Here is a 15,534-nt window from a genome sequence, read left to right on the forward strand (position 1 = left end):
ACTATGTTTTGGTCTGTCCTAAGGATCCTCAAAGGCAATGGTAAGAGTTTACTCAGGGCTTGTTTTCTGCCTTGATGGCCCTAAAACCTCCGCAGGGGGTTTCAGTACCTCATCCTCCTTGGACCTCTACCTCTTATATGTGGCTTAGGGAACTGGATTTCACAGATTAGGATTCAGTGTCTGATGAGGTGTCTTTGTTCTATTCTTCACAGTTTACTTCACCTTTGGCTTATGGTTCTGATGAAGAGGAGTCTGTTAACCCTGAATCTCCTCTTGAAGAATTGTCCTTTTGGGGCACAGTTGCTAGTATGATAGAATACTTTAAGTGGGATTCTTCTGAAGTGTTTGATACTCAAAGAAGATGTTATGAGTTGCATCAGATGAATACTACTAAACCATCTGCAGTTCCTCCTGTGTTGGCTACTTTGTTAAATTCTTTCATTGATGCTTTCCCTCCTCTTCCTGTATTTTCAAAAGTCCTGCAAAAGATTCAGCTGGACTCCCCAAAAATCTTGCTGGTGACTCCATTTTGGCCAAGACAGCACTGGTTCCCCGTTAATATATCTGGCCAATCCTAATCCTTATTTTATGCCCAAAGTAGTAAATGAGTTGTCCTTGAATTAGTCTGTGCAACTCCCTTCCTTTTTCCCTTCTCCTCAGTCTATTAGTGAGAGGGTCCTGCATACCTTGGATTTGCACAGACTGCTCAGGTACTATTTGGATAAAACTAAGGCCATTCATAAGTCTGATCAAATTTTTTTTCCTTTCATTCCAGGGCATTGGGTGTGGCTGTATCTAAGCACAACCATCTCCTCCTGGATATCTAAGGCCATTTCTTTTTGTTGTTCTTTTTATGGCAAATCTCTGTCTGTTTCAGTTAGAGCTAATTTCACTTCAAGGGGATGGACACCAGTTGCATCCTTGAACCTGCTACTTGGTCTTCAGTGCATACCTTTGCTAACCTTTATAAGTTGGATATGGTTTCTAGGGCCAAAGCAGGTTTTGCTGAAACCATTTTATGTGGGTTTGTTCAGGGCTCGTCTCAGCTTTCCACCTTCCATTCTGTTTCTTGAGCTTTTTTACTTTCCCTTCTGTTTTGGATACTGCATCACTGATGTAGAAAGACTTAGTACAGTTGTGTAAAATCTTCCTCATAACAGTAGATGTCCTTCTCTTCACTGTTGCAGTATTAGCTCCCTCCCTCCAACCCCCTCTTGTTTGCTTTGGTTTTTGTTTTAGATTCCCTTCTTGCTGAGTGTTTCCCCTTTTTCTTCTGCATTTTTTCCTTCTGGATGCGCATGGACTCCTTTGTGCTATGGAGAGTGTTCTGTTCTGGGGCAGTTCAGTTCTGGGGAGTTGCGTCTGTACATCCATTTTATGCCCTGTGTGCTGGACAGGAGAATAAGTGTGATGTATGGTGAATACAAGATCATTAGGTTTTTGTATACTGGCTGACCATCGGGCTGCCCTGGGTGGGAGATCCCTTCTGTTTTGGATACTGCAACAGTGAAGAGAAGGACATCTACTGTAATGGTAAGATTTTACACATCTGTACTTTTTATAAAGTTTATATATAATGTGGCATAGGCTTCTTCCAGGGATGCTGCTGCTTGTTCAGAGCTGAGAAGGTTCTCCTAAATGAGAATACAATCTCTACCAGGCTGTGTCAATGCACAGCATTTGGCTGCTCCTTTTAGGTAACGGATGCCTTTTCAGATCCCCATTCAGCAGAAATATTAAAATTGGAAGAACGTGGCAAAATTCTGCAGGAGTTTAAATAACTTTTTTCCTCCTCTTTCAGTATTTCAAAGACGTTACCCATCCTAGCCAGATTCTTTCTGTCATAAAAAGTATACACAACAGGGCAAAGATATAAAAAGAAATGGCAAGATGAGCCTAAAACTGATTTTAAAGGGTGCAAAAGGCCCCTTCCATGACACGCCTTTCAGCGTCTGACTAAATCTTCCCCCCCATTAGCAGCTCATAAATTACTTGATATGTCACATAACAATACTACTGATGTCTGTGAGATGAGTACCTGCCATGTCAACTGAGTTTTCCAGTATTTTTTGGGGAAGACACAGGTGCGCATTTTCAGACCTTGGTTGTCCCAGATGCAGGTCCTGAACATTTTTGGTTAGTGCTAGAAGTAACAGAAACATCAACCCATTGGTTGGGAATCACTTTAGAAGTACCAGTCAGTCATCCTTTGATGTGGCAAGTCCCCATGTGTCAGTATAGGAGTATGCCTATGTCTGAAGAGATATCACTGCATTGTTGGAACTTTGCAACATCTTGGCCAGAGAAACTGTGACAGACTCATTCTGATAAACTTTGCCAGACTTGACATTTCATCATATAATGAATAAGGATACAAAGCTATTTGCGTAATAGAGATTTGATGAGATTCTTTAGGTGTCTGTTTTGCTGAAGAACCTATTCGTTCAAGTATATTGTGAAAACTAAACAGATTGTTTGTACTTTTAAAAGCAATATGGAGATAATTTTACTGTAAGGCTTTTTTGTATTTATAATGTGCTGTAAGATTAGAAGACTGTATTATAGTATAGTACATAAAATGCATATCTAAACTTGTGTGTTTGTATAGCAATCAACTATCTATATTTCTGTATGTATATGAATTATTCTTAAAGGTAAAACACCTTATAAGGGGTATGGTTTTCATTGTTGCAAAGCCTCAGTAACAAATGATTGCTGCTGTTGTTTTTCATTTTTATAGTTAAATACCAGCATGCTTTGGATGGCAGTAATGTTGCTAAAATGTGTATGTTTACCTTATTACTAGCTGTTCATGAACATTGCCTTGTTTGAAGATGAAGTCATGCCAGAGGTATCTACTCACCAGGAGCTTTTCCCTCACAGCATGTTGAGTGTTGTGGCGAACCTCATCCCTTTTTCTGATCACAACCAGAGCCCCAGGAACATGTATCAGTGTCAGATGGGTAAGTTCTGCTTTTCATTGTTCATAGCATTTCACTTAAAAGGGAGTGCACTTCATGTGATCATTATATAAGCTGATGCAAACATCTTGGTTTGTAAAATGTGCAGCTGTTATACTACAGATGATTAGGTGTACTTTGACATTTTTCATGCAGACCATGCATGATTAGATTACCTTGACATGAATTCATACAATTTGCAGCAACATATATAATTTCTAATTGGATACGTTCCACAATATACTACATCAGTACTTCTGCATAGTCTTTACCACTGAAACAAATGCATATGACAATGCTGTGACCTCATCCAAATTCATACTGCTGTGTAAAAACTCCTCCTTGGTCATAATGGAATCAGTGTTCATTAAGGCAGTTTGGACTATCCTAGCATCTGCACCTGGAAAAAGCAGTAATCCATACTGAGTCTGGATTTTTTGTTTTGTAGCAGGAATAGTTAGAGTAGGTGGGCTTGGGCCAAATGGATCTTCTTCATCCAGAAACAGAGATAACAAAGGAGAAAACATTGATGCAACACATTTTTTGGAAAAAATAGTCTTGTTTGGCTTTTAAACTGCAGCTTCTTCACTAAGGAGTGTCATCATTATATGACGTACCTTGCTGTCGGTTTTGGGCCTTGTTGACAAACTATTCATCATCGGTATATTTTCGCTTCTAAATATTTTGGCACTCGGTTCAATTATTCATATATTTCTTCTGTAAGCCACCCAACTACCGACATTCCGAAAAAAACACAAAGATAAAGACAGAGACAGGCCGCCTAGGTCCAAAGCTGCCGACGACGCTTCTCCTAAGCTAGTCGCCAGTTCGCCAGTACTCAGTGAGGTGCTTTCGCAGCCCCTGATACCCGCTACTTCAGATTTGCAGGCCTCTACTGAGACCCATTCAGAGTCTGGTATACCGCGAGATGCTTCAGCTGTGGAACCTGCGAATGTCTCTACCTTGGATGGGTCCGGAGATGCTGTGCAGGCACCGGCTTCTGAGGGTGTATTCAGGCCTACTGACTTGCATATTAAACCAACGCCATCTTCTTCTTCAAGGCCTAAAACTCGAACCATGCCTAGAAAACCGACTCCCAGACCGCATGATCAGGCCTCTATGCCTAAAAAACAAATGATAAGAATGGCTGAAGACCTTATTACTTTAATCAGGTGAAGCCAACCTTCCCCCTCTAAGAGACCTAGGACTGAATTTGCTTATGATACTTCTGACCAGGATTCTGAAATTTCTGTTTCCTCTGATGACCAGGATTTACCCTTATCAACCTATGAGGATTCTGATGCAGAGGATTCTATTCATTGTGTACTCTTAGGGAGCATTTTCGCTGGGAAAGCCAGGATTACTCTGATTCTAAAAAGAGGCTTAGGGATTTCTTACTCCTGCCCCAACACAGGCCTTTAGCTATCCCTCCTGTGCTAGACATTGTTGATTATGCCTTTTTGGAATCTAGCTTGGCCCTTGACTCTTTACCTCCTGCTCCCAGAAAACCTGATGGATATTACTGGGTTCCTGACTCTCAGAAATTTCTTTTTAAAAATCCTACTGCAGATCCTAAGACCATTTCACAGGGACCCAAAGGCATTAAGGCTACTACTGCCAAAAATCCTACCCTCTCTGATAGAGATTCCAGGGCCCTGGATAGATGGGGTAAGAAGGTATACACCTCTGCAACCTTGGTCATCAGGGTCTTAAATTGCCAGATGTTATGTGATCCTATCTCGCCTACATTCTGACTGATGGGTTCGGAGCCGATCCCTCGGCTCCGACTCGGCACGCTTATGCCAAAGAGCGAAGTCTCTTATTGGCTGAGCTTACTATATCCCAGGATGCACCACTACCAGTCCCCCAGATCTCGTTTGCCGCTAACTAGCAAAGACGTGGTCTCGAGCTGGCTGAGCTAATTAGTGTCTTTTCACTAATTTTTTCTGTCAGAAATTTGCTAATTCTTTAACAAAAAGCTGTTTTAACAGCTACTCTGTGCTTCTGTGTGTTTTGAAAACTTTTTGTGGAAAATTTGTGTGTGATTGGTGTTTGTTCTGGTTACAGGCTCCCTTCATCCATAGGGCCTTTCCTGTTGGTTAATCCCTTTTGAACCTTAGGGGTTCTTGGATTCCTTTATACATTTATTCACTGTTGTATGTCTTCAGTTGGCCTTTATTTTAATTGCGGGCTATCATTGTGTACGGAAAGTTAATCTTTGTAGGGTCAGTCTATTCCAACAAAGTTTTGTCTGTGAGAGAGTTACTCAGTTTTACTTATAATGTCTCAGGCTCCTAGGCCTTCGGGCTTCAAGAAATGCACTAAATGTGGTTTTAAAATGTCTATCACGGATGACCACTCTCTCTGTGTATATTGTTTGGGCGCCAAACATTTGCAGGAGTCCTGCAGCGTGTGTCACGCTTTTTCCTCGAGGGTCCTCCAAGAGAGGAAAAATAAGCTTATATTGAAAGGCCTTATAAAACCCTCTTTTGAAGAAGCTTTAGCATCCTCTCCTTCTCCTGCTAAAAGAAAAGGCGTCGGCTCCGACCAGTCCGTCGGACCCGACCGCCAAAAGACATAGGCAGACTTCTCCTTGGCTCCAAGGACTTGGCCGAGGCGGAACAGTCTGCCTCGATGCCTCCAGTCTCGACTCCTCTGGCTTCGGAGCCGATGGCTGGGGCATCGAGGCGGTCACCTTCATCGGCTCCACTGGTCTCGGAGCCGATGAAGGTTGTCCGCTCAGACACTTCCTCCTCGGCGCCTAAGTCCTCCTCGGCACCGATTGAAACTGGTTTGGGTATTCCTTCGGCGCCGATAGTTATCGAGTCGCCGAGCGGTCCCCTAGCCCCTTGGGGCCGTTGGAGAGGCCAACTCGAACCCGTTCAGTCTCCTCTAGGTCATCGAGGATGTCAGATTCGGACATAGACAGGGTGCTCCAAAGACTGTTCCATTCCCCAGTCTTTCAAAAATTTGTTTTGGCTCTGACCCAATTGGCTTCGGAGCCGATAGCCCATTCCATTGCCATTCCTCCTCCGACCGCTTCGGCTCCGTCGGAACAGGTGCTGTTGGAGCCGGTGGAGATCCTAGGGTCGGCTCCGACCCTTACTCCAACACTGGCCTTCGGGTCCGAGTTTGGCACGCGGACTTCTTCGGCCGGACCCGGGGGTGACGTTTCGGGACCTATGCTGTCGGTTCCGAGCCTCCCTCTCGGTGCTTCGGCTGCGGGACTTCCGTCTGCTATTATGGCTCCGGGGACCGGACACTCCCAGGATTCTGGGGGTCCGGCTTTCAGAGCTATGAGGAGTGCCTTGGCCAAGTCTTCTTGACCATCTCACGGCTTTACCGGCACCTTCCCTGGGCGTGGAGACTGGGTCTTTGGCAGTTCCCTGTCCCTAGGCAGCGGAGCCCGGGCCTGAGGTTACCCCACTGGGGTTCCCTCCTCCTGAGGGTTCTTCGGAGTTGTCTTCGGAGGAGCCCCCAAGGAAGAGATCGTGCAAGAGGAAGCACGTGGACTCCGTCGAGTCTCTTACATCGGACACTGATCTTGATGATGCGGAGGGGTCCCCAAAGTCGTCCTCGGATGATGTCTCATTCGCAGACATTTTAGAGATCCTTAAGCATCGAGGCTGGATATCCAAACCCCTCTGCTGATGAGTCTGTGCTTCTCAAGGCCTTTGGGGCTCAGCCCTCCGCCTCCTGGGTGTCTCCGCCCTTCGAGCTCCTGGATTTGGTTTGTCGGAGGGCGTGGGAACATCCAGATACTGTGGAACCAGTGCCTTTCGCCCTAACAAATTTTTGTCTGCCCCACCCGAGAACGAGTTCTTGACAAAGGCGTGGCTGTAGATGCCATGGTGGTGGCATCTGCTACACAACAGGACGTGGCAGAGGCTTCAACGTCCGTCCATCCTCCTAATAAGGAGTCTAGGAGCATGGACACGGAAGCGCACCCTGACTTCAGCGGCCTTTACACTAAGGTCCCTGAATTATTTGGCACATTTTACCAGGCTACAGAGGGATCTGGTCAAGGAGCTGTCAGATTCCCTCTCAGGTAACCTACCTGAGCAGCTAGCCCAGTCGGTTAGCTCTCAGTTGGCTATCCTTACCTCGATTTCTAACTCGTCCATGAGGCTCATTTCATATGCGGCCGAAGGCGGCAGAGCGGCAGGCACAGGCGTGGTTCTACGGAGACAAGCCTGGCTCCGTTTGTGTCATTTTATGGAGGCCTTCAAGTCTTCCTTCGACGCTCCCTTTGATGGGTCCTCTTTGTTTGGACCTAAGGTTAAAGACACTCTTACCGCTGTGAGCAAGAGGGAAAAACTTTATCTGCCGTAGGTGCCGTTATTCCACTCCCTTCGGCCTTATCCCAAGGCTAAAGGAGGAGGGAAGATGTGGTTCCAAAATCACGTAAGTTTTTCCTCAACAGCAGGAAGATTCCCCTTCCAGAGGCAGAGGGCGGGAAATTTTTCTGGGAGACGCCGTCCCAGAGGCGGCAGAGGGCCCCGCAATTCTGGAGACCGCGAGTCCTTTCGTGGCTCTTCAGCCTCCCACACTTCATGAGGGATTGCCCGGCTGTGCTGCTCGAGCCAGTCGGGTGCCGTTGCCAAGCACCTAAAAGCCTGGGAGTCTATCACTCAGGACAGATGGGTGCTTCGGATTATTGCCGGAGGTTACACCATTCCCTTCACACACTCACCCCACCGTCCAAAAATCCCGGACCCACCACCCAGTCAACGGGAAATTGCCGCCGCAGAAGCGTCAAAGCTGCTAGAAAACGGAGTCATCCAACCGGTCCCCACAGACCAGATCGGATCCGGAAATTACTCCAGGTTCTTTCTAGTGCCAAAAAAGACAGGGGACCTGAGACCAATATTGGATCTCAGCAAACTAAACCAGTCCGTCATGAAGTCCAAATTCCGAATGGTCACTTTACAATCCATTCTCCCATTGTTGGAGAAGGATGTTTGGATGTGCTCCATAGATCTCAAGGACGCCTATTATCACATACCGATACATCAGGCGTCCAGGAGGTATCTGCGCTTCAGCCTGGGAGACAGTCATTTCCAATTTTGTGCACTGCCCTTTGGTCTCACCACAGCCCCAGGGTGTTCACCAAGTGTTTGGCAGTAGTGACTGCTCACCTGAGGAGTCTTGGATTCCAAGTGTTTCCCTATCTGGACGACTGGCTCCTGACTGCCACCACCAGGCATCTACTAATAGACAACCTCAAAGCCACCATCTCCTGGGTGCTACCCTGGGAATTACATTCAATTGGTCAAAGTCTGTCTTGCTGCCCTCTCAGCGCATAAGATTCATAGGAGCAGAGATAGACTCAAAATTGATCTGGCGTCTTTCTTCCTACCGAAAGGATTCAAACTTTACAAGGTCAAGTTCAAGCCCTGCTTCCAAGATCCAAAGCCCCAGCCAGGATGGTCCTGCAACTTTTAGGTTCGATGTCTGCCACGGTTCTCCTAGTTCCACTGGCAAGATTGCACATGAGGATTCTTCAGTGGCTGTTATCGACACAATGGTCCTTTCAGAATCTCCCCCTCAATCACCCCATTCTGATTACAGAAGCGTGCAAGCGGGACCTCCGCTGGTGGCTTCAGCCATCCAATCTGAATCAGGGAAGACCTTTTGTTATCCCCTTCCGGGCCACCCTGACGACGGATGCCTCCCAGACAGGGTGGGGGCATTGTCTGGGCAGGTTAGTTCAGGGTTCCTGGCTTCCAGGCGAAACCTTTCTCCATATCAATGTATTGGAAATGAGGGCTGTACTTCTGTCCCTACAGGCCCTCCACAAGTTTCTCCCTCAAGGCATTATCGCTATCCACACAGACAACATGTCGGTGGTCTGGTATCTAAACAAACAAGGAGGGACCAGATCTTACCCCCTTTGCAGAGAGGCCATGAGGGTGTGGGAATGGGCTGTAGCTACCAACCGTTTCTTGGTAGCGACCCACATTCCAGGAAATCAATATATTGGCAGACAGATTAAGCAGGACGATTCTCTCTCCTCACGAGTGGTCCCTGAACGAAACAGTAGCAGCTCAGGTTTTCAGAAGATGGGGGACCCCGTGCTGCGACCTGTTTGCAACACCTCAAAACACAAAGTGCAAGAGGTTCTTCTCCTTGACTCTGCGTCAGGGGGAGGCAGCTACGAATGCTCTAGCCCAACCTTGGCCAACAGGACTACTTTATGCCTTTCCTCCGATCCCACTTCTCCCCAAAATCATCCAGAAAGCTTCTCAATTGGGGTCCAAAATGATACTAATTGCTCCGCACTGGCCTCGTCAGGTATGGTTCCCCTACCTAAAGAAACATGCTGTGGGCGATCCTTGGTTTTGGATCTAACTCGGATCTGCTGATTCATCAGTCGGGACGACAACACCAGTCCCTTCACACTTTGAAATTGACAGCTTGGCTCCTCCACTTCCGACTTTAGTCAGAAATCACACCTTAGACCCGGAAGTTATTCACATTTTATCTTCGGCCCACAAACCCACCACTAAGAAATTGTACCTCAGTAAGTGGAAGAGGTTTGCTATCTGGGCTCAACTCAGGGGCTTAGACCCTATCACTGCCCAGATACCAGAGGTTTTGAAATTTTTAACATCCTTGTTTAATCAAGGATCTTCAGTCTCTACTATTAAAGTCCAACTAGCAGCTATCTCCAAATTTCACGAATCCATGGATCCACCATTGATGAGCAGCAGATTGTGCAAAACTTTCATTAAAGGTGCTGGGCTGTTAAGACCCCCAGTTTTTCATCCTGCGCCTCCGTGGGATCTTGATTTGGTACTGTGCCTTAACATCTTCCCCTTCGAACCGGCTGCTACATGTGAGTTAAAATATCTGTCTTGGAAAACTGCCTTCTTAGTTGCAATTACCTCTGCAAGAAGAGTTTCAGAGCTTCAAGCCCTATCAAACCACCGTACTTGATTTTTCACAAGGATAGAGTATCACTTAGGCCTAACCCATCTTTTGTTCCAAAGGTTTGTTCTAATCTCTGTCTCCAACAATCTCTAGAGCTACCAGTTTTCTTTCCAAAATTCTCCAAGCGGAATACACCCTCCATAAATTGGATGTTCACAGGCAATTGCTTCTATCTAGACAGGACTCAATAAATTGAAAATCAGACCAGTTGTTTGTGTCCTTTTCAGATAATAAATTGGGTAAAACCATCACTAAAGCTACTATCTCCAAATGGATTAGAGATTGCATAACTCAGGCTTATTCCTCTTCAAATAAGCAACTTACAACATCTATCAAAGCTCACTCTACCAGAGCTATGGCTACTTCTATTGCTTTTCATTCCAAGCTCGCTATTTCTGAGATTTATGCTGCTACTTGGTCCAACCGCACACTTTCATTTCCCACTATAAATTGGATGTGGCATCTAAAGGGCGAGCATCATTTGGTTCCACGGTACTCAGGAGTGTTTTCCAGTGAGCCACCCAGGATTCAGGTGCTAGGACGCTGTCCCATCAGTCAGAATGTAGGCGAGATAGGATCACATAACATCTTTTAGTTATGTACTCACCATAACTTCAGATGTTTGGGATCCATCTCACATTCCTAATCACCCTCCTTCCCCTGCCTTGGAGATCAGAAGAGATTGAGCGGTTTTGAGTTCTACTGTTTTTTATCTTGTTTCATCTGACGATGTTATATAAGCAGCATGTGTGTCTGTGTATGTATGCGGACAAACTAGATCTGGGGAACTGGTAGTGGTGCATCCTGGGATATAGTAAGCTCAGCCAATAAGAGACTTCGCTCTTTGGCATAAGCATGCCGAGTCGGAGCCGAGGGATCGGCTCCGAACCCATCAGTCAGAATGTAGGCGAGATGGATCCCAAACATCTGAAGTTATGGTGAGTACATAACTAAAAGTTTCATATGTTAAAGTAGCAGCATATTATTGGATTGCTTAAACAGAAAATGATGTTGATTCCTGACTATGCTGAAAATAAGGATTTACAGGATTTAATGCATTCTGCTGAACAGGTTGGAAAACATACTTTGCAATGTGGTTTTGATTCACTAGAGGCATCTTGCAGGGCTGCTGTCACCGGGTCTGTACTTAGATGGCATCCTTGGCTTAAGGAGCAATATTTGCCAGATCATGTTAAAACTAAATTGCTGGATGCTCCCTTAAATCAGGATCGCCTTTGGCAACAAAGCAGAAGAAGTTTGTAAAAAGATGGAGGAAAAAGCTAAATGTATGCAAACTGTTAAAGATTTCCTACAAGTACAGCCTCCAAGATTTAGTAGGCATTGGCCGTCTAAGAATTGGTCCTTTCCTGCCTCTTCCAAGCCTTCTCAGTTCAAATCCAGAACCAGCAGAACACCCAAGCTTAAGTCCCAGGGTACTCACAGGACTAAGCAGTGGGGGGCTCACACTTCCAAATCAGGGAGTAGTAAGACTCCCCCCTATGGTAAGCTGTCTCAGTGACTTAACTTCCAAGCATTTCTCAACTGACTGCTCCTTTAGGGGGAAAGATTGCTCTGCAAGCAAAAAACTGGGAACTCATTACCCAGGACAAATGGGTTTTAAACATAATTTCCCAAGGATACAGATTTCACTTCTACACATTGCCAACCCCAAACAGTTGGCCAGATCTACCCCCAAAATCAGTGCGCAGAGGCTCAAAAGCAAGTACTCTCTCTCTTAAGATTAAAGGCTATTCAAACTGTACCAGAAGAGGAAAAGGGACAAGGTTCCTACTCAAGACTTTTCCTTCTACCCAGAAAAGACAACTCATGGCATCTTATCCTGGACCTTTCTATCTTAAACACCTTCTTGGTGATTCCAAAATTCAAGATGCTAACTCTTCACCAGTTGCTTCCCATGCTAGGCAATAATGCCTGGTTGGCAACACTGGATTTAAAGGAAGCCTACCTGCACATCCCAATCAGGGAATCCTGCAGAAGATACCTATGCTTCAAAGCAGGCTACATGCATTATCAGTTCTCTGCACTGCCCTTTGGCTTATCTACTGTGCCCAGGGTATTCACAAAGTGCCTAGCTCCAGTCATTGCATTTTGCAGGCAAAGAAATATTCAAATATACCCATACCTAGATGATTGTCTAATTCAGGCAGAAAGCCAGGACATACGTTTGAATCATCTGGCATTTGTACAAAAGGTGCTAACTTGTCTGGGGTACACCATAAACAAAAAGAAATCACATCTGGTACCCTGTCAGCAAATTATATTCCTGGGAGCAAGCTTGAACACAACTTCCCAGATGGCTTTCCTCATGCCAGCGAAACAAATTCATTTGACAACTTACTCAAACGAATGGCCACAAAAACACTGCTATCTGCAAGGCAAATACTGCAAGCCTTGGGGTTCATGGCCTCCTGCATTCTACTAATTCCATATGCAAGACTGCATATGAGGAAACTACAATGGTATCTAAACTGCCTATGGTGCCAACATTCTCAGGGTCTAGAAGCAATGATTCCTATCATTCCTTGCCTACAGTTAGAGTTCCTTTGGTGGGCAGAGACCTGCCATCAAAACAAAGGTCTTCCATTCACTCTACCCCCAGCCACCCAAACCGTAACAACAGACACATCAGACTATGCATGGGGGGGCTCACCTGGCAGGGAAATGCATTCAAGGCAAATGGAACCAAAGTCAAATGCACCTGTCAAAAAGAAATGTTAGCTGTACAGAATGCTCTGACAGCCTTCAAGGACCACATTCTTCCAGGGCAATTAATGGTAAAGAATGGACAACACCACTGTTATGTGGTACAACAAGCAGGGGGGTACCCATTCATACCCCCTCTGCAGACTCGCCATGGCTCAGTGGAACACAGCCTTGAGCTTCCAAGTGCATCTACAGGTTCAATTCTTGCCAGGAAAACTAAATACATTGGCAGACGAACTAAGCAGAAATCTCATGGACCCACACGAGCGGAAACTGGAACCAAAGACTTTCAATATGTTGATAAACAAATGGGGGAGCCCAGATATAGACCCGTTTTCCTCCCCCCAGAACTACCAATTGGACAAATTCTGCTCAAGGACTCCCCACAAACAAGCTTGGAAAGTTGATGCTCTGTCCTTCAGCTGGAAAAATCTATCAGTTTATGCCTTTCCCCCTCTGCTTCTCCTCTCCAAAGTACTACTAAAGATCAAACAGGACAAACCAAGGACGATACTGATTGCACCAGACTGGCCACGCCAACACTGGTACCCCAGTACAGTGCGCAGTGTGTCAGTGTTGGTTCTATGGCACCTGCCTCAGACCCCTACCTGCTGTCACAGCAGGAGAGCCAGATTCTGCGCCTTCAGCTTCAAACCCTGAACCTGGCAGCCTTGCTAATTACCTAATCTCTCCGTTACCATCCCTCAGTAAACAAGTGTTGAATGTCATTTTGGAGGCAAGGAGGCCTAGTACTAGAAAATCTTATGCTGAAAATGGAAAAGATTCTTTGCCTGGATCCAAACTCAAGGAATGGGCACAGCAGCGCCCAATTTACCTCAGATTCTTCAGTATTTAACTGAGATGCTTCACAAGGGCCTTTCTTTTTCCTCCATGAAAATTCATGCCTCAGCCATTTCAACTCATTACAACACAGAACCACCCCTCTTCTCTCATCCACTGCTCAAGCAGTTCCTCAGAGGGGCCAAAAACTTAAGAACTCCCAGGAGCGCCTCAACTCCAGCCTGGGACCTTAACTTTGCATTGGAAAAACTCAGTCTTCCTCCATTTGAGCCAGCTATAAGTGCAGAGTTGAAATTCTTTTCTTGGAAAACAGCCTTCCTTTTAGCAATCGCTTCAGCAAGAAAGGTATCTGAATTACAGGCCCTTATGGCAGTGGAGCCTGATCATCTTTCATGCGGACAGGGTGTCCCTCAGGACCAATCCCTTCTTCATGCCCAAGGTAGTATCCACTGTGGCTCTTAATCAGTCCATTCATTTGCCAATCTTTTTTTCTAATCCACAGAACAAAGGGGAACGGATACTGCACTCTTTAGATGTGCACAGACAACTTAGATTTTACTTGGACAGGACTAAACCTCAAAGGAAATCTGAACAACTGCTGGTGGCATTTGCTGCATGGGCAGAGGGGAAGGCTATTTCAAAGCAAACCATTTCTAAATGGATAGGCCATTGCATTCATTTCTGCTAGAAGCACCATGGAAAACTTATCCCACAGGGGATTAGACCACATTCAACCAGGGCTGCATCTACCTCTACAGCCTTTCTCAGAGGTGTCCCTACCAGGGACATCCTAGAAGCTGCTACCTGGAGTTCTGTACATACTTTCACCAAGCATTACCATTTGCCAATTTTCTGTAAATCCAGAGCTGGCTTTGCCTCTGCAGTCTTGCAGGGCCTTATAGCTGGTCCTAATGCTGTCTAAATTCCTCCTCCCATCCTTAGCTTTGGAAATCTACCCAAATGTGATGACTGCAACAGTGAAACATGAAGAACATAGTACAGTTATGTGCACTTACCATAAATGTAGATGTTCGAATGTATTCACTGTTGCAGTTCTGATTACCTTCCCTCCAGCCCCCTGACTTCTTTTGGCTATACCTCTGTTCTCCTTTACTGTGCTTAAAAGTTTTTTGGTGTATTTGCTTTTTTGTTGGAGGGAAAAACTGATGTAATGGCGTTGGCTGCATGCTTTATACCCCTGACTACCTGACGTCATGGAAGATGAGACAGCAACTGACGCAGGACCCAAGACTTTGATAATCAGGCCGACTGAGGGCTACTGCAATCAGATATCCCAAATGTGTTGACTGCAACAGTGAATACACTCTAACATCTACATTTATGGTAAGTGTACACAGCTGTACTTTTTAGACCATATGGATGGTAAATTATGTGAATTGTGTATGGCCAGTTGCACTACTTATCAAAACAGAAAAGAATAGTTGGCAGTTTTAGGTGGGTACAGAACAGGTTAGGTGATAGCCCTGACATATTTACTAATGAGGAAGGGTAAAAGTTGAAGGTTTTGTCCTTAGAGAATGTGAAGGTGTTGTCTAGAGCACTGATGGCATAGGAAATGTTATTCCATAAACTTGATGTGCAGATACTAACTGCTTTCCTGTTAGTGTGTGGTTCATGGATATATGTAGTAAGTGTGAGAATAGGAGATTTCATGTTGTCTCTTTTGTCCTTCCTCAGCTGATGAGTCTTAATATCTGAACAGATCTGACATAGGCAGCTTTCAGACTTTGGTTCCAAGGCTCAGGCTCCTCCGCTTACCCATAATCCCTTCCTGCACTGTAATACCTCTGATCTCATTTGCTGCTTGAACGGTAAAGACATAGATCTGCAGAGTTCAGTGCTTTGACATGATAAGTGTATTTTTGAGAAGTTCTCAGTAGATTTTAGCTGGTTTAATATTTTCATCACTTTTTTCCTTCTCTTTCTAGTCAGGGGTGGTTGTCTCTACAGCTTGTTCCTTGTTTCTAACTGTTTATTAATCCATGTTTAGTGTTTTATAGGATTCTTTAGTATAGAGGTCTTTGGTATTGTGTTTAAGGGTTTTTCATTTGGTGATTTGTTGTTGCTACTTAACTTTTGCTTTGCAGAATGACAG

The 15,534-nt window shown here is 45.3% G+C and overlaps 1 protein-coding gene across 1 annotated transcript in view; it reads left to right on the top strand.

The window, feature by feature from the left end:
- POLR1B (RNA polymerase I subunit B) overlaps positions 1–15,534 on the top strand; it is a 498,537-nt gene that overhangs the window by 357,797 nt on the left and 125,206 nt on the right. The window contains exon 12 of the mRNA XM_044057995.1: positions 2,807–2,963. Within this exon, the coding sequence (XP_043913930.1) occupies positions 2,807–2,963 (157 nt within the window). The remainder of the gene's footprint in view (positions 1–2,806; positions 2,964–15,534) is intronic.

This window comes from Protopterus annectens, chromosome 1.part2 (genome assembly GCF_019279795.1).
Source record: "Protopterus annectens isolate FY-2018-M chromosome 1.part2, PAN1.0, whole genome shotgun sequence".
Lineage (NCBI taxonomy): Eukaryota > Metazoa > Chordata > Ceratodontiformes > Protopteridae > Protopterus > Protopterus annectens.